Here is a 27,990-nt window from a genome sequence, read left to right as displayed (position 1 = left end):
ATCCATGCATAACGTATGAGTGTTGCGGTTCCTTTAATTTTGAAGTCATCATTTACGTGTATTCAATCAAGAGTCCGATACGCAGTTTTGTTTTCATCATTTCGTTTTGAAGCCATGCTTTAAACTGATGGTTTAATTCGGTAATCTCAGACGGTCAACGTGACCTTGTTCGACAAGATAAGCAGTATTTGCTGCAAATGTCTAGAATTAATTCTAGATTTGAAGTTTTTGTGAGCAAGGATCCATACTCTTTGGTTATTTCGGTAAAGTCACGTACGTGAAAATAAAAAAAATAGAATAAAAATAAAGAATAAAATAGAAATAACTCAATTAAATCACGACATTTCGGAAGCAACACAAGCTTACATCAGGTGGGACAACCACAGCAAAAAACTAAATTACTGTTGTGGTTAAAGAGAGCTGTAATTTAGTTTTTTGCTGTTGTTGTCCCACCTGATGATGGAAGCTTGTGTTACTTTCGAAACGTGATTTAATTTAGTTATTTCTATTTTATTCTTTATTTTTATTTTCACCTACGTGACTTTACCGAAAGAACCAAAGAGTATGCCTAGAATTAAGGTGCCTGAAATACACTGTGCCATTATATACACGCACACATTCTAATCGGAAACGTGGTTATTTACGAATCCAAAATAGAAAAACATAAAAGTGCACATTTAAGCAATGGGAGACGCACATCCGATTAGCACCGTTGGCTTCGTACGGTGCGAAACAAGTACAACAAACATTAGAATTGCATTCGGAGACAAACGCGCGTGGGCTGGAGAACACACACAGGCTAATGTCATGCCTCAAACCGTTCTGAAAAGTTGGCTCTCCAGAACACTTCTCTGGAAGGATTGATGGCCCACTATAAAGAATAGTGACGGGGGCAGCCAATAAATGAAACATAACTGATGGTACATCCAGAGGGGATTAAATTGGCTCGTGTGCAGTTGCTCGATAGACAACTGCATCACAGGGAACGCAATAAATGCTGGCGGCTTGGGGAGGCCCTTAATCCAACGGTGGATTGATCACATGGCCGATGTTGAAAATACTCTTCAATGAAACCCGGCATACATTGAACACGTGGAGTTTCTGCGACCAACGTGTATGATTCATAATTGTTGTTTTGAGTCGGATTGGGTGAGCACAATACAACCTGTGTTGTCACTCCCTCTTCCACCCGACGGCCGAAAATATAGTCACGTGAACACATTGTTTCAGCGCATCGGTATGTTAGAGTAATCTAAACACTTCGTAGTTTCATTTTGTGTAGCGTCATTCAAGATAATTGCGAGCTGTACACTATTGTACATACGGGTAAAATCAAATATATGGCCAATTGGGTTAAACACATTCCTGCGGAGGGAGCTGGTAGAAACGTTGGGTTGCTCGGTCAAAGGCCAGGGTCAACGGCGGCGTGGTGTATTCCGCAAATATGCCCGACTGTGAGGGCGGGCACAAGCCGGCGTGAGTAGGATAAACGTTGAGTTTTATAAGGGCACCACGGGGTGACCAGCCCCTCCCCACCCAGCCCCACCCCTCCCACCCCCCACCCAACCCCACCCCACCCTCCCCACCCAGCCCCTCCACACCCAGCCCCACCCCTCCCATTTTTGGATGCACAACGGACGGGCACAATAATCCCCTGTAGGCTGATGGAACCAGGGGGTTCCTCCCAGTAAAACATGCCAGTGTGGTGAAGCAATAAAACATTGGCGTGTCTGTTCACACGTTAACTTCCAACTTATTGGCGTTGGGGGTGGGATCACGACGCACCTTGCAATTGGGCTTCAGCAGTTCGGCCCAAAAAACAATTGATGAATAAAAACGGCATCGGTCGAAAGAATGCATTTTTTTGGGACGGTCGAATTCTCTCAACTCGTTTGAGTTGGTGGTTCTAAACGACAAGATGGCCCCACAACGCCCCACGAAACGTCGTATGGCCTGCAATTCGCCCCCTACCTCTGAAAGCCAAGGACGGCTCATCCTGGATCGTGCTCGGGTGAGTCATGACTGTCCTGCACATAACAGGGGTGTCGCAGGATGCCCGAATTGCCAGCAGAGAGCAATATAAGAAAAAAAACGAAACCCATAGTCCTGTGTATACGTTCCCTTGCCTTCACCTTCCCGCATTGAACCAGCGTGGCAAAGACTGACCGAATGATCACCACGAGGACGTCATCCAGCAGTTGATTGACAGAAGAGCTGAACGTCCACGTTATAATTTGAATAAGGATGGATCATGGTATATTCCGGCACACTGATTCGTATGCTGCGCTAATAAACACTCGATTTCGATAGAATGCAGCTTATACTCGGTACACATTGGTATAATGCAATTTATACTCCGTACACATTGGTAGACTGAGGCTTATTCTTAGTACACTTTGGTCGTTGGCCCAAAGGTTTATCAAACGCATGCCAACAACGGTGGCATGGCGCAGCTTTTTGCATATTCATTGGATAGGTCACATGAGTCATCTCGTCATTAAACCCCCCCACCAACTCATTTCGTGCCCTTTGTCACGAGGGAGACCGCATGCGGAGGGGCTTCGCAATTCTCACGTGAATTAATTTAAAATAATTGTTATGCAACCCTTTTTTTTTGTGCGCTCCAGTAAATGTTACATTAATGTGGTGATACTGCGTTTGGCAGTGGTGCACAAGCATCTAACAAGAATACAGCTCAACACATCCGTCAATAACTGTGGCCTTAATACATATATAATACTGGTAGGAACCCACTGGTTCCACCAGCCCACAGGGGATTATTGTGTCCGTCCGTCGTGCAGGGAGGTGGCTGGGTGAGGAGGGGCTGGGTGGGGATGGGCTGGGTGGGGAGGGTGGGGAGGGGCTGATTACCCCTTGGTGCCCTTATAAAACTCAACGTTTAACCTACTCACGCCGGCTTGTGCCCACCCTCACAGTCGGGCATATTTGCGGAATACACCACGCCGCCGTTGATCCTGGCCATTGACCGAGCAACCCAACGTTCCTACCAGCACCCTCCGCAGGAATGTGTTAGGTGACGTTTCGAGCCCTTTTTCAGAGCAAACGTAAGTGCATTATTCCTCCATGCCTTCCAGGGGGTGGGTGGCCAGCACCACGCCCGGCCGCCTTTGTCTCCCTCAGTGGAAATGTTTACACACCGCACCAGGTACTCATTTGAGGCTGAATCGACCTAGGGGAGCCCCAGGACCCGGTTCAGATAATCGTCACTGGTGTTGGCCGTGAGCAGGAATCGAACTCGGGTCGCCAGATTCGTAGCGCAGCGTAGCGCTAACCGCTACACTGCCGCTCTCCATACAACAAAACACACAGCCACGTGTCAGACTCAATGTGTGACACGTGTCACATACTCAATGTGTGACAAAACACAGGTATTGTGCATAAGCAAAGCGTCTTCACGGCAGCGAGAGCCCTCATTCTACTATGATGCGGGGGTTTTAACAGACGTTCACAGATTTGATAATTATTGCTAAAATTGTTATCGATGATCCAGTGTTGTGGAAGCCGGCCGATGGTTGTGCTTGTATTGAATCGAATGCTGCTGAAAGGATGCACTCACAGACGACGTTGCGGCCGATGGCGTGTTGCAGGAACAACGTTTATTTTTTTCTCCTTCTTGGTTCTTTCGGTAAAGTCACGTAGAAGGGAAGTAATAAAATAATAAAAATAAAACATAAACAATTTTCACGACGTTTCGGCCCACAACGCAAGTAGCTGTCCTCAGAAGAAAACCAGGTCTGTCGAGGCGACAACATTCAGACTGTCGCCTCGACAGACCTGGTTTTCACCTGAGGACGGCTACTTGCGTTGTGGCCGAAACGTCGTGAAAATTGTTTATGTTTTATTTTTATTATTTTATTACTTCCCTTCTACGTGACTTTACCGAAAGAACCAAGAAGATGAATCCCTGCAGTCACGAAAGCTTTAAATCGAAACGTTTCTTTTTTTTGTATGCGGAGAGACGGATACATCAATGATACAAAGGTAATTTTTTTGTTTGTTATTGGCACGAGCCGAGCTAATGTGCCCCATAGGTTGGAAGTGTCGGTTCCACACACGGTACTCTTTGTGGTTTCCAGGGGACAGACTTTGCAGTAGTAAGCACTGGTGGCCGTACTGCGCTGATGAATCCTAGATAAGAATAAAACGGAGTCCACAGTTGCGTATATCTGCATCACTGCTGTCACATTTATGTTGAAGGTGGCCACCTGAGACGACTGGGACCACAAATGCTGTTCTTCAGGAACTGCTGATGGGTTTTCATACCTGTCAACCTCTTATCAGTGCCCTACAATATTACAGACCAACTCAGACCCTATTGGTCACCCCATGCACCTTATACATCTCAACGTTCATCCTATAAAGTCCCATCACAAGGGAGAATCACAAACAAATTAATTTTTGCCCGCATTGAAACGGCTGTACGCCCTATGGACCTGAAAACTAAATTTCCCTACACAAGAATACGGAGTAAACGGTATAGGTTGACCGCTCTGCTATATCTATGAATCTCTATGGGTCTCTATGTATTTCTGTCGGTCTCTATGGACATCTATGGGTCTGTCGATAATAAATCATGTCAACCCCTAATCAGCGCCTAACTTATTACGGACTAATTCCGACCCTATTGGTCACCCCGTGCCCCTTATAAATCTCTACGTTCATCCTACAAAGTTCCATCACAAGGGAGAATCACAAATGAATAGACAATTTAATATTTTTTGCCCGTTTTGAAACTGCTGTGCACCGTATGGACCTGAAAACTCAATTTCCCTGCACAAGAATACGGCTAAACCGCATGAATTGACACGGTATGGGTTTTTGTTTTGCATGGGGCACGAACACGAAGGCTGGTGTTGCTTTTATACATGTTTGTTGTGCATAAGGGGCCGTCCATAAATGACGTCACGCACCTGGGGGGGGGGGGTCAGACATTTGTGACGATGTGTGACGAGGGCGGAGGGGTTTGAGAAATGTGACGTCACATCAAAATGCGCAACTTTAAATAAATATAGACAACACGTTCTACTTAATTAAATAGACTTGTTAATAAATGTTTCTCCTACAACATCAGAGTGCAGCGCCACATTAAATACGCACTACAATGACAATAGTTTAAAGCGATTTGAAGCATGTTTTATTTATTTGGGAAGGGGGGCAGAGCTTTGTGACGTCATATTTGAGGGGGGGTCTGACTTTTTGTTATGCCGTGTGACGAGGTGGGGGGGGGGTCAAAAATCGTCCAAAATCGCGTGACGTCATTTATGGACGGCCCCTAAACGCCTGCTGGACATCGGCGAAAAATAACTTTACAGTTCACCGTATTCCTCCATACTCTGGTTTTTTCGGTAAAGTCACGTCGGTATAAAATAAAAATCACGACGTTTCGGGCGCGACACAAGCGTCCATCATCAGGTGGGAAAAGCATGGTCTGCTGCTGAGGCAGACTGTTTAAGAAGAATAAGAAAATGCAATAATTTCTGATTTGCACGTTACGTTCCAAACGCAGCGTTGTTGCATTGGACTCGCCCAGCGCGGTGACGTCACGTCAAGGCCGGGGACTATCTCCTCTCCGCGGACGAACACACGGAGGGGGGGGGAGGGACTTTGCCTCTCGCGCGGTGATGCGGCCGCGCCGGCAGCTCGCCTCACTCAACTCACTCCGCGCCTTCGGTTCCCAGCACGCGAAAAAGGTTCGTGGTGAAATTCGATTAAAATGTTTTTAACATTTTTTTTTGTCGTTTAAAAACCTGTCCGTTTATAAGCGATGCGTGTTGGAATATGCGCCCGCCTCGCGTTGTGATTTGTTTTAATACGCTGCTCAAAAGAACTAACAAAAACTTTTTTTTTTACAGTGTGTTGAACGCGTTTGTATTTGCTAGAGCGGCTGGGCGCCGCGCGGCTTATGCGCGCTGCGAAATGTAAATGCGCGCGTCACCGCTGCTGTGATGTGGCCGTGGTTATTGAGGAGCGGTGGCGCAGCGGTTAGCGCGCTGCGCGACTCGGCCGGACACAAAGGTCACGAGTTCGATTCCCACTCGGGGCCACGCCAACGCTAGTGGCGATCATCAGAACCGCTACTCTAGGTTCGAATGGGCCTCAAATTCGTGCTTTGTGCGATGTGAAATCGTCAGCACTGAGGGAGACAAAGGCGGTCGGGCGTGGTGCTTGTCATCCGTACCGGCTGTAATAGGTGTTCGCTACCAGCACTTGCCCCAGCGGTCTGGTAAAGGCTATCAGGGGGACCTTTAGTCTTGTATGTGGCTTGTGAACCGCTGAGATAAGTTTATAAAAGTGTGGACGATTTGCCCCTTTTTAAGTTTAACATGCGATGCATGTGCTGCAGTGAAGAGCCATTGCCCGAAACGTCGCCTTAATACAAGGATAAAAGGGTCAAACAATCTCAAGGGGCTGTCCATAAATGACGTCACGCACCTAGGGGAGGGGGGGGGGTCAGACATTTGTGACGATGTGTGACGAGGGGGGGGGTGAGAAATGTGACATCACATCAAAATGGGCAACTTTAAATAAATATAGAAATGTTATAACACTAATTGTTATAACTACACTCCTACAACATCAAAGTGCAGCGCCACATTAAACACGCACTACAATGACAATAGTTTAAAGCGATTTGAAGCATGTTTTATTTTAAAAATGGAAATGTTTTTTTGGGGGGGGGCAGAGCTTTGTGACGTCATTTGAGGGGGGGGGGGTCTGATTTTTTGTGACGCCGTGTAACGAGGGGGTGGGGGGGTAAAAAATCGCGTGACGTCATTTATGGACGTCCCCCAAGTATTTCAATGTCATATTACTACGAATTAGGGAGGAACACCCAAACCCCCATCCCGTGGCAAGTTCACAAACATATCGAGTGGCGTCTGATGAAACCACGTGTCGAAACCGGCCCAGAGTTTTTGCTTTGTGTGGGCTGATGGATTGTGTTGAGAAATAAGTTTGTGTATTTTACTGAAATGTATTGCCACTGCTGTTCTCGAAAGCCCCAGTTCTTGACTGTGTTTGGCCTACTCTTCCATGCTGGGCAAGCAATCTTGAACGAGGATATAGACGATAATATGTTTTTATATTTTTCCCCTTTTAAGAGCAGTGCTCTCAATTAATGTTGGCTTTGCGTCTTCCCCCTTTAGACTCTCGTCTGAACGAATCAAATTTTTTGTTATTTGTCGTGACATTTTTGTTATTGGAATTACAGTGACTTCTTCTCGCTTGGGGATTGTGATTCATAAGAACCTCCGCTTAACACAAAATGCTAGAGGCTGCAACCATTTCCTAAGTTAACCAAAAGGTAAACAAAGTACGGTCAGTTCTGCTATCACGCCGCGTGCTTTCACAACGCGAATTGGATATACAGTAACGCGATGAATGTGTTAGAGAATAATTTTGTTGTTGTTTATAACGCGGATGATGCGAATTGGACAATGCGACTGAGTGAACGGAGTTAGGAATGAGCGGTTTGTGCGTCTGCCTTTGGGGCCGTCCATAAATGACGTCACGCACCTGGGGGGGGGGTCAGACATTTGTGACGAGGGGGGGGGGGGGATAAATGTGACGTCACATCAAAATGTGCAACTTTAAATAAATATAATGTAGACAACACGTTCTACTTAATTGAATAGACTTTTTAATAAATGTTTCTCCTACAACATCAAAGTACAGTGCCACATTAAATACGCACTACAATGACAATAGTTTAAAGCAATTTGAAGCATGTTTTATTTTTTTTTGGGTGGGGGGGGCAGAGCTTTGTGACGTCATATTTGAGAGGGGGGGGGGTCTGACTTTTTGTGACGCCGTGTGACGAAGGGAGGGGGGGGTTAAAAATCGTCCAAAATCGCGTGACGTCATTTATGGACGGCCCCTTTGTTGTAGCATCATCACACAAGGCAGTGGGATGCTGCTGGATTCCTCTCGATGCCACTACCCCCGTGCCTCGGGTCTTTGCTCAGCCTGCGTACGCATCTCACGTGTGTGTTGTCATAAGTAACCAATCCTGTCTTCTAGTGGTTCACGTTTAACAAGTTTATTTAACATTTCAGAAATATGGGAGGGGAAATTTTAATTAAAAAAAGATTGAATCATGAATAGCTGTTAAGCGAGTCACTGGCACACCCCTTAATCGTTTTCTCTCGCCACCCTCATCCACGGCAACGTATTTCTATTGCTTAGGCACACATTTTTTACTGATTTTCATGGGTTTCAATTAATGAATTATAAACCTAAAACACACTAATTACAAAAAAAGGCATTAAGATCAACGATAACAAATGATCATGAAAAATTTCTGTGTTTTTGAGAACTACCTTCCCATTGAATCAATGGTTGTTATCACCCTATTTTTTATTATTACACGCTTTTATTTAACTCACTTTGTCTGTTGTATCCTCAAAAAAGAAATCTTGTAACAATTTTTACACACTTCCCAATGTGCTATCGACCGCAAACTTCGTATAGCCATGTCATACTGATGACAACACGATATTCTATCATTAAAAATCCAAAACATATATTTTAAAACTTTTTACACGCTTTTATTTAACTTACCCTGTGTGTTGTCATATCCAAAAATCTTGTAACTCAATTTCAACCGTATTCCCAATGTATCGACTGCAAACTTGGTGTAGGTGTGTCATACTGATGACAACGCGATATTCTATCATTACAAATTAAAAATTTATTTATAAACAATATTTTTTACGGCTCTAATTATCGACGCTTAACTAACGTTGCCTGTAAATCACCACGTGGTCCCTTACGTCACGGCAAGCCTCGGGGAGCCACGCCCAGGGGCGGGGGATGTGGAAGGAGGGGAGGGGCGATAGGGGAAGGGGGCAGAGGGAGGGGCAGCTCGGACAGTACATTTCATTAAAGCGTGTTTTAAAAAAAGTATTTTTTAATATTTTATTCCCATAACGTGACATTCTTCAGGAATGCAACTACCGGGTTGTAGGAGAGCATGACTCTATCTGTCTCTCCACACTAAATAATTATTACAAAAACCTATCGCAGAATATCAGCAGCGCCGATTCGGTTCAGGTTTCCCTCGCTCGATGCGGGTCCGCTTTGTGCGGTTTCGCGTGTATGCTGCTAACCTCTTTCTACTCAAGATTCCGTTGTGTGTGTGTACTGTGCGCTACTCGGCAGACAGGCAGCTGCCCTGTGTGGCTTCGCTTTGTGCGCCCATTTTTTGGAACGCATCTACTACTACTACTACTGCTGCCGCATTAACGCGATGGAAATCTGCACAAGCAAAAAACTCTGGATCGGTTTCGACACACGTGTCATCGGCCGAGTCGGACTCGCTTGAATCAATGCTCTTGAATTGCCAGATGTTCGAGGCAAGGACCCTCAAACATCGTGATATATGGGTCTCAAGTTAACCTACTGGGTACTGTCTTTAAAAAAACAACCCCAGCAGTAATGCTGTGGCTAAAGTATCGTTCCCAGTTCCATGGGATCTGCAGCGCAACAACAACCGTTAAGTGATGAGGTCACCCGCCTCATTAGCGTGTGATACGTGTGCGCTGCAGGTCAGTTTTACCGCTCTGACGCTTGCGTATATGCAATTGAATGGACGTGTTGATGATGATGATGAAGTGAACCGCCTCTACTAGACATCTATGAAAAAGAGTTTAATAGCTCATCTGATTCCTCCAGCCTAAATATTCAGATTCTAATACGCGTTTGTATATTATCCTCCGTAAATATTAAATATTTTAATAGGGTACCAATTTTGGCAGGTTGCAAATGCTCGCTACGCATGTGGTTACATACATTTTAAATTTCGATTTAAAGCTTTCGTGACTGCAGGGATTCACCTTCTTGGTTCTTTCGGTAAAGTCACGTAGAAGGGAAATAATAAAATAAAAAATTTATAACATAATAAAAAATAATTCTCACGACGTTTCGGCCACAACGCAAGCAGCCATCCTCAGGTGAAGAACAGGGCTGTCGGAAAGACAGCGTCCGAATGAACACCACCAAGCTTGAACAGGGCTGTCTTTCCGACAGCCCTGTTCTTCACCTGAGGACGGCTGCTTGCGTTGTGTATTTTATTATGTTTTATTTTTATTATTTTATTATTTCCCTTCTACGTGACTTTACCGAAAGAACCAAGAAGACAGTGGACTATGTTTAAAAAAAAGTTGTTGATGCTGCCACATCTCGGTGGGTGCCAATGCTTCCACCCCTTCTGCCAGATTCCTGCAGCTGCTGCACTGTTGACACGCGGCGACCTCCCAAGATCTGTCCTGACCTTATCCCCACTACCTGCTTGTGTAGGTCTTCTCTTCCCTTTCGACTCGTGGAGACACTTAATCACGTGGCAGCACATTTCGATTTTTGCCTTTATCGAGGATGGCCTTGGTCAAGATCAGTGATGTAGCGGTGGTATGAAATCCTTTGCCAATTATTTTGCAGGGAAATTTAAACACAATGTATTTTTTTAATATCTTGCGAATGAGGTCACAGAGTGTTTTCTTGTTCCCTTTGCAACCATACTGCACTCATTCTTCAATACATTTCCCACAGTCCAGCATGTTGTGCAGATGCAACATCAAACGGTCAACTCGATGCAAACCAACTCGCGTGTGGCGAGCGCATTGACCGCGGGGCTGTTTGTTAATCTACTGAATTTAGTTTGTTGCCCTTGACCCCACACCTCCGATTAGCGCGGTTGGCTACGAAGAATGCAGAAGAAGTTCAACATACGAACATCATCACCTATAGCAGTGTGATACACATTAGGGTGGGTAGAATAATACATAGTGTTATATTAAAATGGATAAGGCAGCAACTGCAGCAGCAGCAGAAACTGCAGCAGCAGCAGAAACTGCAGCAGCAGCAGAAACTGCAGCAGCAGCAGCAACTGCAGCAGCAGCAGCAACTGCAGCAGCAGCAGCAACTGCAGCAGCAGCAGCAACTGCAGCAGCAGCAGCAACTGCAACTTTCTTTGATGCTGTTAATCCTGCATAATGCACATGCATATGTAGTACTAATCACATTCCTGCATTTCCCATAAATATGCTAAATTCCTATTGATATGCATATTCCTTTGTCAAGGCGCCCAGCTTATATATATGCTCCAAGCTCGTGTGCTGTTTCATTCAGACTCTGTCGCCTCGACGGACCTGGTTTTCACCTGAGGACGGCTGCTTGCGTTGTGGCCGAAACGTCGTGAGAATAATTTTATTATGTTTTATTTTTATTATTTTATTACTTCCCTTCTACGTGACTTTACCGAAAGAACCAAGAAGATCATCACCTCCATTTGCTGTCTTTCCCCTGAAGCTCCGATTAACACGGTTGCCTACGTGCGGCGCGAAAGAAGTTCAACATACATACATACGTACAACTAAACTTCGATCCTGGCAGCGTGCCGGGGATGTTGCGGTAGGACTACACCCTTTTCGTAACTTACAGAACGTAACCACCACCATCCCTTCCCACCCCCGCCCCCCCACCACCGTTCATAGATGGCTGCTATCCGCAAGAAGCTGGTGATCGTGGGTGACGGCGCGTGCGGAAAGACGTGTCTGCTCATCGTGTTCAGCAAGGACCAGTTCCCCGAGGTGTATGTGCCCACCGTGTTCGAGAATTACGTGGCCGACATCGAAGTGGACGGCAAGCAGGTGAGGTGCAGTCTCTCTCTCTGTCCGCCCACGTTGTCGGGGCTTTCAGAGTTATGAGTTATAAGTAAAAACTATAAACTGTTTTTATTTGGCCAGGTAAGGCCCACTGAGCCGTGTAGCTTTGTTTCAGAAGCGACCTGGCCAACACACATGATAGCTCAATGAAGTGGCTTGTTGCTTGGAAATTTAGAACGGCACGATAACCTCAGAGCATGTTTATAAATGTGGAGGGAAAAACTGGAGGACCCGGGGGTCAATCAACGCTGCCACCACAGGGAGAGAGAACATGCAAACCCCAAATATACAGGTGTCAGTCGGGATCGAACCCATGACCCCCCCCCCCCCCCACTAGGCCACTTTGGCATGCGATCATTTCCAAACCAGGTTCCTGGGTTCTCTCAGCCAGTCGCATGCCAGTTTTTCGGGAAATGTTTTGTTTTGCAGGGCGATCCGTTTGTAGATACCCCACTAAAATAACCAGGATGGTACAGTGATCCCTCGTTTATCGCGGTTAATGGGGACCGGAACCCCTCGTGATAGGTCAAAATCCGCGAAGTAGGATTGGCCCCCTAGGAATTTCCGTATATGTGTGTGTGGGTACCAGAATGTTTAAAATATGTATATTTATACTTTATATATATATTTTACTTAAATCTATTTAATTATAAAACCTTAATATTATACATTCTCTCTCTCTCTCATACGATACGTATTATGGTGTTCTACACTCACCAATGACAGTAGTATCTTGAGACTTGACTCCAGTAATGACAACGACGACGATGACAATGACGATGACAATGACGATGACAGACCTGTGCAGTTCGATGAATGTGATGATGAATGATGATGATGATGATGGTGTTACTGCACAGGTATAATGAGGCCTTTAAATCAGTTCGAAAAATCCGCGATGCACTGAGGCCGCGAAACTTGAACCGCGAAGTGGCGAGGGATTACTGTATTTCCAATTGGGAATAAAAGTTAAATAATCGGGAGGTATTTACCAAACTCTGTTCTGCGTCTCAACATACAAGTACAAATTTTAGTCCATCGACCCTTTGGTTTTCCATTACCCAACATTTTTATTACAATTGTTTACCCAGGTTGTCAATACTCTCCTTCAGGAGGGTTCTACTAAGTTTTCACAGTCGGGGGCAACGGTTGCTTGATGCGTTTCCCAATTTAATGTGGCAAATTTTTGACTGACACCAGCACACAATGGCCTCTTCTTCTTCGAATGACGTCACGGAATGTTTAACACTGGCGTGTTTACGGGTAACCCACCCGCAGTATTTACCGGCGTGGCCTGCCTGGTCTGAGCCGCGATCCTCTGCAATGGGCGGCAAACACGCTTGCCGCTGGGCCATGTGACTTATGGTTGTTAGACTTAAAGCTATTTTATTATCGTGCACTTTGCAGTAGTTGGTGCTCCGTAGCCCTAGTGATTTGCAAGGCAAGGTTTCGTTGCCGTGTAAAGTTAACGTTAACATTCTTAGGTTTTTTCGGTAAAGTCACCATTATATATACGGGGTGGTATTTCTTGTGATCTCTCATTTACTTGATACAGCTGTCGTGGCTGTGACGGTTCCACCTGAAGACGGAGGCTTGTGTTGCTTCCGAAACGTCGTGATTTTTTATTTTGTTTTATTTTACTTTTATTAATTTTCATTTTTTACCTACGTGACTTTACCGAAAAAACCTAAGAATATGAATCCTTGCAGTCACGAAAGCTTCAAATCTAGAGTTAACGTTAACGTCATGGATTACGGAGCAGACATTTGCTGCAGCAGATTGGAAGGGATGCATCGGACACATCCGTCCTGTTATACTACAAATGTCTTGGCGTGACCAATATCTCGTGCAATTATGAAATGTATCTGCTTGAAAAAAGAAATGTTGACAGTTCACCTCTGCGGTGTCTGTTACCCTTATCCCTTCATAATTACAGGGAATTATCTAATCATTGTGAGCAAGGTGCATATTGTAAATTACTGTGCAGGGTTCAGATGGCTGAATGACTCCATTTGGCAGTAAATTGCCTATTATGCGATTTCACCTTCCAACAGCAGTGAAGCGCACCACTGAGTGAGCCACTCGTTGCTCGCGCTCTTTCGAGCGACGGGGGATGTGGAGAATACAAGTCAATCACTGGGAGGTGCGCAACTGCTGCCCTACCGCTTCCTGTCCGTGGTCAAATTGAACAGCAGCTGTCAACCATTATTAAGGCTATTTGGTTCTTTCGGTAAAGTCACGTATAAAGAGAAAATAATAAATTAAATACTAGCATACGACGTGTCGAAGAACGTAATCAACCAGGTAGGGTGTTGACTGTTATGTTATCCGACTCTCTGTTGTATTACATTACATTTCTAAGTATACTAGATTTGTGTTTCTATTTCATTTATACCTGATGATGATTGCTTGTGTTGCAATCGAAACGTCGTATGCTAGTATTTAATTTATTATTTTCTCTTTATACGTGACTTTACCGAAAGAACCAAAGAGTAATTCCTGCAGTCACGAAAGCTCCAAATTAAGTATTATTAAGGCTATTCGGGACCATTCTAATGCCCCCACCTCTAGATCAATGACCGTATTATCATGTACGTTGAACTTATTCCTGGTTCTTTCGGTAAAGTCACGTAGAAGGGAAATAATAAAATAATATAAATATAAACAATCAAAATTCTCAACACAAGCAATTATCATCAGGTGTGAAATCCACAGAAAGAAAAAACCAAGAATATGAATCCCTGCAGTCACGAAAGCTTTAAATCAAAATTTATTTTGAACTTCTATGGCACCGTACGTGGCCAACCGTGCTAATCGGAGGTGTTGCATGTTGTGATATTAGAGAGTGATACCCGCCCAGGCTATTCAAATAAAGAAAAGGTTGATTTTTCTTACACTTGGTAAGGTTGTGTGTACTAAAAAAAACCTCCCTTTCCAGTTGGCAGTAAACAATGGGACAACATTGCACTCGATGTGCGTTGGCAGCTTTGTAGAATTTTGTATTGAATACCTTCAGTATAGCTTGAATGCTTGAGGTTAAACTTAATAAAGCGCGAGTATGTGTGCAGAATGCAACGTCCTATGGCAGATTTAACAATCTTAAGTCGTTTGATGACAGTGATCCGCCTCTAAAAATGCGGCGTCACGCCTCAACAGACTATGAAATGCACGCGTGCGCACACGCGCAGTTTCCAACAGAAAGGGCATTGATTGCAGAAACGCAGTGCTGATACTTTGCATGTGTGGATACCCACGTCAGACGGAAGGCAAAGGTGGGCGCGGATGACGGGCATGGAATTATTTAGGGGCTTCTCACAAAATTAAGGGAGCCGCCTGAATGTGACTTCCATCAGATAAGGACTGGAGTTGAATGTCGCGAGGTCTGCTCCTCCACGAGAGGGCTTCGGGAGAGAGTTAGTGTAGCTTTGCTATTCCATCTGTTGAAAGGAGCGCAGACTACAGTTGTCTTTGAGTTGTGCGCCTTTTGGCGGCATCTGGTCCAACACCTTGTGAGACTAGGCTCTAAGAAAAGCTGTCTCGGGTGTGGACCAATCAATTTCAAGGACGGTGCATACATTATCAGAGTTGTGTTTTTTGTTTGCATTCTGACCGCAGGTATTGTGGTCAATGCAAACATGACTCCTTGTAAAAAAAAGGTGTCAGTTTTGTTGCCAGATAAAAGGGTAAGAAACCAATTATCATATTTTGCTACTGGCAAAGGAGGTTCCAATGGTGTTACAGTGGTTTACTTGACAGTCCACAGTTTGAGTTACATAGCCACAAGTACACTGCGGCCGACGTCAAATAAACATCTCATACAGGGCCCTGCCATTGAACCTCCCGGCTTCAACCTTCCACGCCGCCGATGATCGACCATCAACCGAATCGGGACCGGGCGTAGCCGACGCGGCCACCTGATGCACAAACAGCGCATCAAAGATTTGGCGGCCTTCAAGGACAGCCACGAATCTTAAACCATCGACGGCATCGTAAACACTCCGCCACCGCCGCTGTCTTCACTCGGTTAAAGGAGGACTGGGACGAGATCCCCACTCTGCTTCTGAGCAGACAATTGAGTGGATGACAAATCTAAAATTACGTCTTTAACCTGCTGCTCTTAATCCATACGAAAGAAGACTGCCAGGGCTTGTCTTCGATCTTCCATTTGTGGAGATGTGCGCATCGGCCTTTCAATGTTTCGATGCGGTTGATGGTGGCACACAAGCGTCTACGAGAAGGAGTGTCAGAGACATGAGGTGTGATGTTTAGGTCTTCAATGAGACGTTTATTCTGTGTGTTAACACCAGCATTGAGGACAATGAATAAGCAGCCAGTTGTGGGTCCTGGCTCCATCGTCCTATTATAGTTCACTGAACCAGCTTTAAGGCATCTCGCTGGCCTGGTCAAGCTATATGTTACGAGCGTGGAATCTTTGTTTCTGTGTTCGTACAGTGTTATGCACATGGCTACCCTGTTTAGCTGTTCATCTGCTCCCAGTGTACAAGGGGAGGCTTTTTAGTTTTGTGGGACAGAATGACCATTGTATAGCAGCGGCAGACACACGCAACATAGACGACCTTTAACCCTTGGCACGGTGGTGTAGTCTTCCGGTGCCGTGGGATGTCTCTGACCTAATATACTGGAAAAACAAATCTAATGAATAACACGTTGGGGGTAGTCATTGCTAAATCCTACTCATTTCAGCAAATAACACTGCAATGAAGGTGCTACTGTAAAAAATAAAATTGACAAATTCAATAGACACGTTTCATGAATCATCAGTAGGTGTCTCTAATTTTACCACTTGGTGTAGCGCATGCCAGGAGGCAGCGGCGGCAGTCTCGAGGTAACGAGGGCTGGTGGAGCGCGAACGTTGGGAGACGTCCTCCCCGTGGGTTATCGAGGTTCCGTAACCCCGACTCGCCAGAAGGCAGTACAGAAAAATGTGAACTCCCATCTCCTCCATCTGTATGGGATCGTGTTGCCACCCCCCACACTTCTTCTCCAGGTACAATAGACTCTCACTTATCCACACTAATGATGGGGAGGATGGCTGCAGATCATTAAATATCGTGGGTAATCCAAAATAGAATTATTTTACGGATCTCTACGTCAAAAACCACTAATATAGGGAAAATTATGTTTAGGTTAAGAAAATGTAGTTTGTTAATGAACAAAATAAACATTTGTAGGAAAGAATGTATTGATCTTGTTTTATTACAAAAGTCCATACAAAATAACACTCGCTTTAAAAGGTTTGAAAAATCCTCAAATGGATGCGCGTTCTCGGTGTTAACACTCCTACTCCCACGCAGAAGACTGTGCCAAGTGGATATCAGAGCCACACCCATCAACATCAAACTCCGCCCACTGTTGTAAAGATATGCAACAACTGTACTGTAGAGGTGATCTCACGTGGATTTCGGATTAACCGGAGCACATGTTTTTTTCGGTTTAAGCACATGACTTGTAATAAACATTTTTAAAAATAACAATGTACAACTCAAAATTTTGATTGAAAGCTTTCGTGACTGCAGGGATTCGTATTCTTGGTTCTTTCGGTAAAGTCACGTAGAAGGGAAATAATAAAGTAATACAACCCATTATTTAATTTTTTATTATTTTATTTCCCTTCTACGTGACTTTACCGAAAGAACCAAGAATATAATGTACAACTCTATTAAAAATGATTAATTTGAGCTTAAGGGAAAATCCACGAGTTATTAATTTGTCAAAATCTCAGGTGCGCGGTTAATCCGCAAATCGAATAAACGGCACGCGGATAATTGTGAGTCGACTGTACTCTGGTTTTCTCCCACATCTGGCTTAGTCAGATATGGGCGCCACGGTGGTGAGACGTTAACTACCTCGCCTGGTTTACAACTTGTGGGTTCGATCCCGACACTGACGCCTGCATATTTGGAGTTTGCATGTTCTCCTTGTGGTCGCGTGGATTTTTCTCCGGGTCCTCCGGTTTTCCCCTCCACATTTAGAATCAACGTGCGTTTAGAGTATTTGGCTGCTATACATTTCCACGCGATAAGCCGCTTCGTTGAGTTATCATTTGTGGCCAGGTAGCTTCTGAAAAAGAGCTACATAGCTCAGTGAGCCCTACCTGGTAAAATAAAAAGTTGTAGTTTAGTCGAATCAAAATGCTCATCCTTCACGAATGAACTACCCAGTCATAGCCTACGCAGATAACGGAACCGGTCTCATCCCTTCACTCGCTTTCCATTAGCCTTAATTTTTAAATAAACATTTATCACCCACCTCCGAAATAAAAGCGACGGTGCTGAATGGGCACGGAACGGACATGGAACGGACACGCGCGTGCATGAACGCGCCCATTTGACAATTCACCGTTGAATACAGACAAGCATTGAGCCTTTCATATTCCGAGGAATAGAGTGATGGGAGCAAGGAGAATATTTGACAGCGTTTGTCTGGGGCAGTCATTTGCTTTGAGGGCAGGATGCAATTCCCGTCTCGTGGGGGGAGGGCTGGAGGGTGAGGGGGTGCATGGGCTGGCGGGTGTTGAGTCGGTGCCCCCAGGGGGATGGGGAGTCGAGATCGGGCTGGGTGGAGGGCTGGGTGGAGCTCTGGGTGGAGTTGCCACGACCAACTTTGGATAGACGCGGTCTCTGTGTTTTGGCAGCCGCTCTGAACGGCCACACAAGGGCTCTGCCCCCCCCCGCGTCCCCCGCGTTTTAATTCAAAGGCCGTGTTCAGCTCTTGAATGGGTGCTCTTGTGTGGCGCTTACCATGCCTTGGCCCCTCTATTGTTTTGGTGTAGATCATTAGTAGAACTTGTAACTCTCGACAATCGAGTGTGCTTTTCTACACATTTTACAGCCATGTGTATTTATGTAATTTTACGGGAGACTTTTTTTACGCTAAAATGTTCTGAACAATGACATTATTCTTCTTGGTTCTTTCGGTAAAGTCACGTAGAAGGGAAATAATAAAACATAATATTATAAAATAATATCTTTTATTTTTATTGTTTTATTATTTCCCTTCTACGTGACTTTACCGAAAGAACCAAGAAGATGAATCCCTGCAGTCACGAAAGCTTTAAATCGAAATTTAATGACATTATTATTTGGCGATGCTGCTGCTGCTGTGTTAACAGCGGTGCACCAGAACAAATAACGAATAAACAAATAACGAATAAAACTCAATGCGTTCTTTCATAACACTGCGGCTTTAAAAAACAAGGCGACGTTTTGGGCACATGGCCCTTCACAGCACATACGAGAGGGCCAGCGTTGGTGACGAACGTGTTGAGTTTTTTGTTAACAAAGACAACAAACGTTGCCTTTTATTCCTGGGGTTAAGCTGCTGCTGTCGACAAATGTTATTGGCGAGCACCTATTACGAGTCGGATGAAGGAAGTCACCAATGAGGCCAGCTAATGCCTGCTTTTTGTAAAACGGGTAACTTTTCATCGGCGGTCAGCGCCCGAGTTTGAATCCTGGACACACGCTAACGTTTATTGGCGAGTTATATCTGAGCCGATTGTAGTCCCCACCTCCCTCTTCACCAACCCGCACGCTGACCAAGTGCGGTGAGATGAGGTCAAACCACCACCACAAACCAACGACACAGTGTGGGGAGGCATTCATCCAGCAGTGAATTAACAAAAGGCTGTGAACTGTTATTATTTTTCGATTTAAAGCTTTCGTGACTGCAGGGATTCATCTTCTTGGTTCTTTTGGTAAAGTCACGTAGAAGGGAAGTAATAAAATAATACAAATAAAACATAATAAAGTAATATAATATCTATTTTATTATGTTTTATTATTATTTTATTATTTCCCTTCTACATGACTTTACCGAAAGAACCAAGCAGATGTTATTATGTTGTATTGAGCCCTGAGTGTTTCGACAATGGTAGAACTAACATCATGGCCATTCCAGTTGCCTCTGCACGTGTTAGACACACAGAAGGAAAAACTATTTTGAACCGAGTTGTTCAATACTGATAATAAGACCCTAAACGTAATGGACAAAAAGGAAAGTTTGTTAAATTATTTAGCTTAAGGAATCACTGTAAGAGCATTTCAGAATTAGTCATGTGAGATTGTACACCCATACACAGGGTCCGGTTGAACTACGTCAACCCGCTTGGAGCTCTCCGTGCCAAAAGGAAGGGTGTGGTTTTTGCCACGGCCAAATGAATCGTCTAAACACGTGAAATCCGGTGAAGTTCATGTGCAGCCGCAGATCACCCGGACATCACACACACATTCGCAACAGAGTATAGACAATTTCAATTTGCAAATAGATCAAGATATATTTTTACCATTTCCACAAATTTTTTGTCGAGGAAGTTGCACATTTTTGTCTAGGCTTTTAACTTTCGTGCTTAATTTGTCGCGAACACGATCCAACAGTCGAGTTCAATAGGGAATTGAAAGCCATTTACTGTTGACGTCACCACAACACCCATCCATTATTTCCTTCCTTCTAGCAGATCCCACAAGGGATGCAGTCAACACCCAACCTCCAGGGTCTGCTTACAAGTCAAAACACCGTGCTAACCAGATGTTATAGCTTTAGGTTGTTTCAGTTTGAATCCTGCAAATGCAGCTGAACATCGGCACTTTCCTCCTCACCCGTGGCCTCGGCGAACGGTCCTAGGAGGAGGACTTTTAAACTTCTTTTTTGTGTTCTTGGTTCTTTCGGTAAAGTCACGTAGAAGGGAAATAATAAAATAATAAAAATATAACATGATAAAATACAATTCTCATGACGTTTCGGCCACAACGCAAGCAGCCGTCCTCAGGTGAAGAACAGGTCTGTCGGAAAGACAGCGTCTGAATGAGCTTTCCGACAGACCTGTTCTTCACCTGAGGACGGCTGCTTGCGTTGTAACCAAAACGTTGTGAGAATTGTATTTTATTATGTTTTATTTTTATTTTATTTTTTCCCTTTTACGTGACTTTGCCGAAAGAACCAAGAAGATGAATCCCTGCAGTCACGAAAACTTTAAATCGAAATTCTTTTTTGTGCTTGGGCATCCAATTCCTGGGGGTTTCCCACATCGTGTTTCGTCAGCTATGTTGTCTGCACCGAATAGAGGTGAGGGGGGGGGGGTGCACACGTGTTTTACGAAACTCCCAGACAGGATGAACGACTGCCGTCGACGCCGCCAACAGGGGACAATGCTTGTTGTGTACCGGACAGGAAACCGAAACGTTTGGCGAAAAATTGAGACGCGTGAAAGCGTACAGTGCAGTGGTGGCGCGCCGTTGATTTGGCCTCTCTAGTAGTGTCCCCGCCCGTCAGAGGTCGCAAACGGGTTTTGATTCCTTACCCGTACCCGTACCCGGCCGCACCAGGGTCGCAAATGGGTACCCGTACCCAGCCGGGTACCCAGCCGGGTACGGGTACCCGTTCCCTACCCGTACCCTACCCGAAATGAGTGACAAACGGTTACTCACCAGTGACTCACGGCCTACCCGTACCCGTACCCGGCCGCACCAGGGTCACCAGGGTCGCAAACGGCTACCCGTACCCATACCTGGCCGGTAGCCGGGTATCGGGTAGGGTACAGGTATCGGGTACCCGGCACCCCGAATCCAGCTTGTGTTGGAATTTTGTTGTGGCTGCTGCTCCCAAAAACAACAAGTTGCCTCCCAGGGTGGCCTGGCAGGCAGATATTTATTTGTTTTATATCTTCCGCTTCCCGCTCAACGACGGAATAGGCTCAAACAACTTTGTGAGTTCCAGTCAAGTTGACCGTGTCCGTAGTTTCAATGTGGTTCACGCTGCCCTGAAGCCACCAATGATATTGTCACACCACTTAAAAAAATTACAATTGACACCCCATGATCGGACAGCAGGATGACCCCGAGTGGTCAGTGTGTTCGGTTATCGGGTTTGTTTCGCACAACTGCCAGGATTACTAATCTACAACTCGCATCTTAACAATTGCCTGATTACCAGTCTAGTACATCATTACAATAACCCCCCCTTCCGCCTCAAATCGTTGCACCTGATGAGTTAAATGATGACGTCACCCTGCTGCTGCTGCTATATTTAAGACCGGGAGCAAGAGCAGAGCCTCACCATTCTGGCGAATTGCCCGATGATGTTGGATGCAATTACCAGCGAAACGTCGTACTCAAAAATTGTAAATGTTGTGGTTTCACGCTTCAACACACCGGTGGGCTAAAGTAGTGAACTATTTGTCTTTTGTCAACGTGACACTTTTTTGCTGATTGGCCGTGTCGGGTGGTGGAGGGTTACGACACTTTATAAATGACGCGATCTAACCCAAAAACGTTTATTATGAACTGCCAGGAATTTTCCATGCGGAATTTTGCCAAAATACGCTGCGCGTTGCGGTGTTGCGAATGCGTGAAGACCCTTGCGACATTTGGAAGAGTGGGCCAGTCGTGTTGGTGTCACGTCAATTCTATTACACGCAAGTTGTGAAATGCAGTCGATCATTAAGAAGCGTTTAGAGAAACGATTGGGAATTTTCAGTTGAGCGATTTAGCCATTCAGTCGCTGTTAGAGTTGTTGTATGAGCAAAGGTGTAGCAACGTCTGGTGTGTGTCCACAGGTGGAGCTGGCGCTGTGGGACACGGCCGGACAGGAGGACTACGACCGCTTGCGGCCCCTCAGCTACCCGGACACCGATGTCATCCTCATGTGCTTCAGCATCGACAGCCCCGACAGCCTTGGTGAGAGGACCTCCGATTAGCACGCTTGGCTACGCCTGACGCCACCATTGTGTGGTGGGGGAGGCAGGCAGGACTCATTTCAGAGACCACCACAGATTCATCTTCTTGGTTCTTTCGGTAAAGTCACGTAGAAAGGAAATAATAAAATAATAAAAATAAAACATCATAAAATACAATTCTCACGACGTTTCGGCCACAACGCAAGCAGCCGTCCTCAGGTGAAGAACAGGTCTGTCGGAAAGACAGCGTCTGAATGAACACCACCAAGCTTGGCAGCGTATATTTAAGCTGGGTTAGAGGAGGAAGGGCGCCTTGACAAAGCTTTAAATCGAAATTTACCACCACAGATGTTAGCTGTGTCTGGGAAATCCCACTTAGGGTGTCGGGGTTCAGAGCCACTGCCCCGCCCACGACGATGAGGGCCCCGTTTTTAAACACAGAGGGTTCTCTTTTGTAAAACCGCGTTGGCTCCTTGCAGAGCACAAGCGTCCGCCGTAGAAGCCTTCCGAGGAAGGAGCTAAGACGTCGTCGCTGTGCCTTTGCCGCGGTGTGCAGAAAACATTCCCGAGAAGTGGACGCCGGAGGTGAAGCACTTCTGCCCCAACGTGCCGATCATCCTGGTGGGCAACAAGAAGGATCTGCGCAACGACGAGAGCACTCGCAGGGAACTGGCCAAGACGAAGCAGGTTTGGTTTGTGCGCGTGACGCACACGCAAAGTCACAGGACTGTTTCCTTTGATAATTGTTTTTTTTACCCTTTTATCTGGCAACAAAACTGACACCTTTTTTTTTTTACAAGGAGTCATGTTTGCATAGACCACAATACCTGCAGTCATAATGCAAACAAAAAATATAACTCTGAAAATGTATGCACTGTCCTTAACGTTGATTGGTCCACACCCAAGACAGCTTTCCTTAGAGCCAAAAGGCGTCATCTGGTCCAACACCATGTGAGACTAGGCTCTAAGGAAAGCTGTCTCGGGTGTGGACCAATCAACTTTAAGGACAGTGCATACATTATCAGAGTTGTGTTTTTTGTTTGCATTATGACTGCAGGTATTGTGGTCCATGCAAACATGACTCCTTGTAATAAAAGAAGGTGTCAGTTTTGTTGCCAGATAAAAGGGTAAAAAAACTATTATCATATTTTTTACTGGCAAATGAGATTCCAATAGTGACTATTTCCTTTATTAAGCAAAAGCTCTTATCCGGCAGTCTACCATTCAGAATGCTCTATTCACCAGCATCTTGGCATAAGACAGCCTTACAAAGCCTTCCTTCACCTCTCTGGACAAATGTTTACAGCCATTGGGAATCTTGCCGTTTGCTTAGCGTAGATCTTAACAGCAATTCTAAAATTGTACGGAGCATGATAATGATTTGAATGAAAAATTGGGTTGTTGTAAATGGTGGTGTAGTTTAGATGACAGCAGACCGAGGGATTGAGAATGAGGGGTTGGGATAGGCCTGGTCATAGAGGGAGGGGGGGGGGGGGGCGACAAAGCTAGCGGGCTGAAAAGTAACCCGGCATTATTGCATTGGCAAGACAAGGGGGGCCACCATCAGCAAGTCTCCCGCACCGCCGACGACTTCCGCAACATCCGTGCAGCGCAGCCGTTCCGGCCAGGCCCACGACGAGGAACGAGCGCCTAGCAGTGAGCCCGGCAAACACTTTCCACGGTCACGAAGCTCCCCTCTGTGCTCGGCACGCCGACAGCGAGGACTCCTGCGGCAGGAGCTCAACCTCAGGTCCCGGGGACCACACAAAGCCCCCGCGTCCTGCGGCTGCTAAGGCCCCAGCGCGGCCCGGGGAAGGAGCTACCTGGCGGGGGGTGATGGCGCGGCCCGGCGGGCAACCAGCGGCAGCCAGGCCACCAAGAGGATGCCCCAGTGGGTGAGGCGCAGTGCCTGTCGTAAGGGGTGGGGAGGGAGCTGTGAGGGCGACAACGGTGCTGCCCAGCGAGCGACCGCTGGCTGCCGAGAGGACACCCAGTGGGCGGCTCCAATAAAACAAAGTCATTGTCAAAATAATAACTATAATAGTGGTGGACAGGAGAGAGGTAGGGGGAAGAAGTGTAAGGGATGGAGGGAAAGTAGGGATCAAACAGCTGGCTGCTGATGCCACCTTGTGCTGTGCTGCTGCCAGTTTGAGCGTCTAAAAGACTTGTTGTGTGGAGCTTCAGGACACTGCTGTGTGGAGGCACTAGCAGCTATTTGTACATAAAGTACTACTGTGTTATGTACTTGAAACTGCCCCACTGCCTCTCTACAATCAACGTTAAATGTTTTCCTTATATCATAGTTAAAATGTCTGCTTAGTATCTCTCAAAGTTTTACACGCTTGAAAAATGTAGAGAACTATAATTTTAACTCTCACATAGCTGACATATTTGGCACGGCACCCTCCATTCTCCATGGATGCCGGAAAACGTAGCTTTTGCCGAGTGTGGTAGCGTAGGTGACTTAGGACAAAGTACCAGGCAGACCTTTATGTGACGTCACCGTCTTGTGAATGCTTGTGTCACCACCATCGTTCAATTGCATAATGCGCTGATGTACCAGTGTCTCACAAATGCCACACCATCAACTGCGGAAGTAAATTAACGCGATGAATAATTGTTAAAAATGTCTTTGGCAGAAAATGATTTCCCGTGCAATTGAGAGGGGTAGGGTTGCACTCATCTCAGTTCGTGCTAAGCCAGTGCTAAAAATGTCACGGGACTAGCAGAGGCAAGTGCGTACCCTCCATAGCCCAAGCGCTGTTGACTTCCCACACAGCAATAAGAAATTTAGCAACCTGACTTATAAGATTTATAAACTTGAAATAGCTTTGCGAGCCGCGTGCTCTCTTAACCACCCCCGAATCCACACGCCTCCTTGCAGGTGCCCGTGACGACGGAGGAAGGGCGCGACATGGCCAACCGCATCAACGGCTTCGGCTACATGGAGTGCTCCGCCAAGACGAAGGATGGTGTGCGCGAAGTGTTTGAGATGGCCACGCGCGCCGCCCTGCAGGTGCGCAAGCGCAGGAAACGGCAGGCGTGCTCCCTGCTGTAAGGTGGAGAGGGCAAGTCTCTTACCCGCGCCCCCCCCCCCCCCCACTTCTACCAAGGTCTACGGCGACCACCACCATATTTTCTTATTATTTTATTATTTCCATTCTACGTGACTTTACCGAAAGAACCAAGAAAATGAATCCCTGCAGTCACGAAAGCTTTAAATCGAAATTTACACCACCACATTGCCGAAGCCTCATTTGTGCATAAGCTCTGAAGCTGGGGTGCAAAAGTTCACTCTTATTGAAAGCTGTTTTAGGAGTAGCTTTTTTATTTAAAGGATGTGGAAAAAATTGTGGTTTGTTGCTAGATGACCGAACGCTCGTTCGCATTCGGTAGTGGAACGATGCGTCACGTCCGCCTAACGCTCGGCCAGAATATCTCTCTTAGGCCGTCATCTCCTCTTAAAGCGTGGCCCGGGGTAACAGCCCTTCAATAGAACTGCACTCCGGAGCGCCCCTGCGCATTGATCGGCAGCGCCCCTGGTCGCGGAAATCTATTGCACACAACTGGTTGCGTTTGTTTAGAACGCATTTTTTTTTTAATACGTGTCGAACCTGGATTATTTTTACCTGCGGAAAATTTTGCTGCAAATTTTCAAAGCGCAACATTTTTAAATTGTAAACCAAAATATCTCCATTCAAATGAGCTTCGGGCCATTCACATTGAGGTGTTCCTAAAACCCATCGACTGTAAATTCACATTTCGATGCCGGGAAGGGCCAATAACTCCATGGGCTGACCACTGTTGACTTCGCATTAAGTAGTTCTCATTGGGATATCACCCACAGATAAATGAAACATGTTAAACTGTTCTTGTGCTTAGAGGATGAATATACGATTCAATGTAGAGTGCTGAATATGGCTGCTGTAGCACCAAGGGGGATGATGTTGTACCCAAACACCACTGTAATCCACGTGTTTTACCCAATATAATTCTCATTGAGACCGCACAAATTAACAGCACTTAGATCGTTGGTGTAAACATGACTCATGCCAAATCCAGTTCCTGCCACTAACCACATGACCGAGAATAGAACCCAAGCCACCGCAGTTGCGACGTAAGATTCTGCAACTGCTTAACCACTGCTCCCTAACTCGGTCATTACACCGTGCGTAGGTTAGGAAGGTAGCACCTGCGGTATCCGCCACAAGAGTCACAGCGCGACTTCATTTCCACCCCACTGCACGTTTGTTGCGGCAGGCACCTTGAGCTCGCCTTTTTGACGTTATTATGAAATATGCTGGGAGCGCGTAATCTCTTTGAATCTATAACGGCACCGTGCTATCGGCATCAAATGTCGCGCCAGAAGGGATGGAATCACAGTTGAGTTTGGTTCTTCGTTTTCATGTTTATTTATTTTTTTGCGCGACGCATTTGTAGAGCTGCCCCGAATAAGCCGTTTGTCAAGATATTTGGCAGAGAAACACCGGTGCCTACAACGTATATCGGAGGGTGCTTTAATTGTAAGATGTGTAGATTACGGCTTTAAGTCGATAAGGAGAGAGCTTTTATGAACAGAATTTGCATTGCATGATTCCAGTCATCTGGAAGCACGTGTCCACATTGAAGATGTTGTTTTTTCTTTACAGTGCGCCAAACATCTCAATTCCTTTGCTGTAGGTGGTACCGGTATTTCTTATTTTTACTCGACGCAATCTTAATGGAGGGGGCCGTTTTTCAAATGACTCCACACAAAACTGAAAGCCGTTCACTCTTTGGACCGGGCCAGCTTCAATTTACCAAGTCATTGAGCATTTAAAATTGATGGAAGATGGACATTCTATTTATAAAATATTGAACAGACAGTATAGGCTTTCTACACTGTTCTGCAATTGATGGGTTCCCATGAAATGCAGGCCTTTCCTATACAGGTTGCGAAAACATCTGAGGTATCTGAAGCTAGATCTGGGAATAGGTTTACGTTCGGGGGAAAACACTTCCCGCCAGCATTTCAATCAATCTGCTTTATCCGCTGCCGTGCATTTCACACTGAAACTGGCAGGAAGTGCTGCAAGGGGGAAAAACAAAATGCACGTACTAATTAAATATATAAACACCGCTTGAAGTATTTTCTGCTAACATAAGTGGTACCAATTTTTACTGTGGCCCATCGACTGCAAGACAAGAGGCATGTGCGTACAGCCTAATGCCTTGCATATACCCATTATATCTGCTGCTTCCTGGGTCAGTCCACACTCGTTACCCTATAGCGTGTGGAGAGGAATACTGCTGCCTGCTCTGTGAATGTTGAACTTTTTTTGCACCCTACGTAGCCAACCGTGCTCATCGGAGGCGCCCTAAAGAAACTGCCGCACATCGTCCTTTCAAATATCACTGGTGTCTCAAACCTAAAACCTGATCCGAATGGTGAGTGCACATTATGTGCCCTACGTAAAAGTGCTACTGCATACGAACGCGATTTAGACCCCGTGACGTGCCTGCCTTGGTTTTGTGTCTCTGTCGCGTCTTTCGGGCCCAAGGCTTGACACGTCTCTTAGTTATTAACAAGATTGTTTCGTGACTGTAGAAACGAATCGATACGTTTCTTAGCGATTA

At 45.7% G+C, this 27,990-nt stretch overlaps 1 protein-coding gene across 2 annotated transcripts; it reads left to right on the top strand.

Annotated features, from left to right (window-relative positions):
• Positions 1-5,629: 5,629 nt before the first annotated feature.
• On the top strand, positions 5,630-27,655 carry LOC144732879 (rho-related GTP-binding protein RhoC-like). 2 transcript variants are annotated; one of them, XM_078614539.1, is made up of 5 exons: positions 5,630-5,711; positions 11,511-11,666; positions 22,255-22,375; positions 22,931-23,061; positions 25,259-27,655. In XM_078614539.1, exons 1-5 carry the CDS (start codon positions 5,643-5,645, stop codon positions 25,430-25,432), a joined length of 651 nt encoding a protein of 216 aa, XP_078470665.1. In that variant the 5' UTR covers positions 5,630-5,642; the 3' UTR covers positions 25,433-27,655. The 2 variants fall into 2 exon arrangements, with proteins under 2 accessions (XP_078470665.1, XP_078470664.1); XM_078614538.1 differs by lacking the exon at positions 5,630-5,711 and adding an exon at positions 10,235-10,313.
• The last annotated feature ends 335 nt before the right edge of the window (positions 27,656-27,990 follow it).

Source organism: Lampetra planeri, chromosome 44, assembly GCF_965212315.1.
Source record: "Lampetra planeri chromosome 44, kcLamPlan1.2.h2, whole genome shotgun sequence".
NCBI classification, from domain to species: Eukaryota; Metazoa; Chordata; class Hyperoartia; order Petromyzontiformes; family Petromyzontidae; genus Lampetra; species Lampetra planeri.
This window is presented reverse-complemented; position numbering and strand designations above follow the sequence as displayed.

Excerpts from the sequence above, each read along its gene's own strand:
- LOC144732879 (XM_078614539.1), top strand. The coding sequence starts at position 5,643 with ATGCGGCCGCGCCGGCAGCTCGCCTCACTCAACTCACTCCGCGCCTTC. Across the intron at positions 11,667-22,254 it reads TCGAAGTGGACGGCAAGCAG|GTGGAGCTGGCGCTGTGGGA; the intron begins GTGAGGTGCAGT and ends GTGTGTCCACAG. Across the intron at positions 23,062-25,258 it reads AACTGGCCAAGACGAAGCAG|GTGCCCGTGACGACGGAGGA; the intron begins GTTTGGTTTGTG and ends GCCTCCTTGCAG.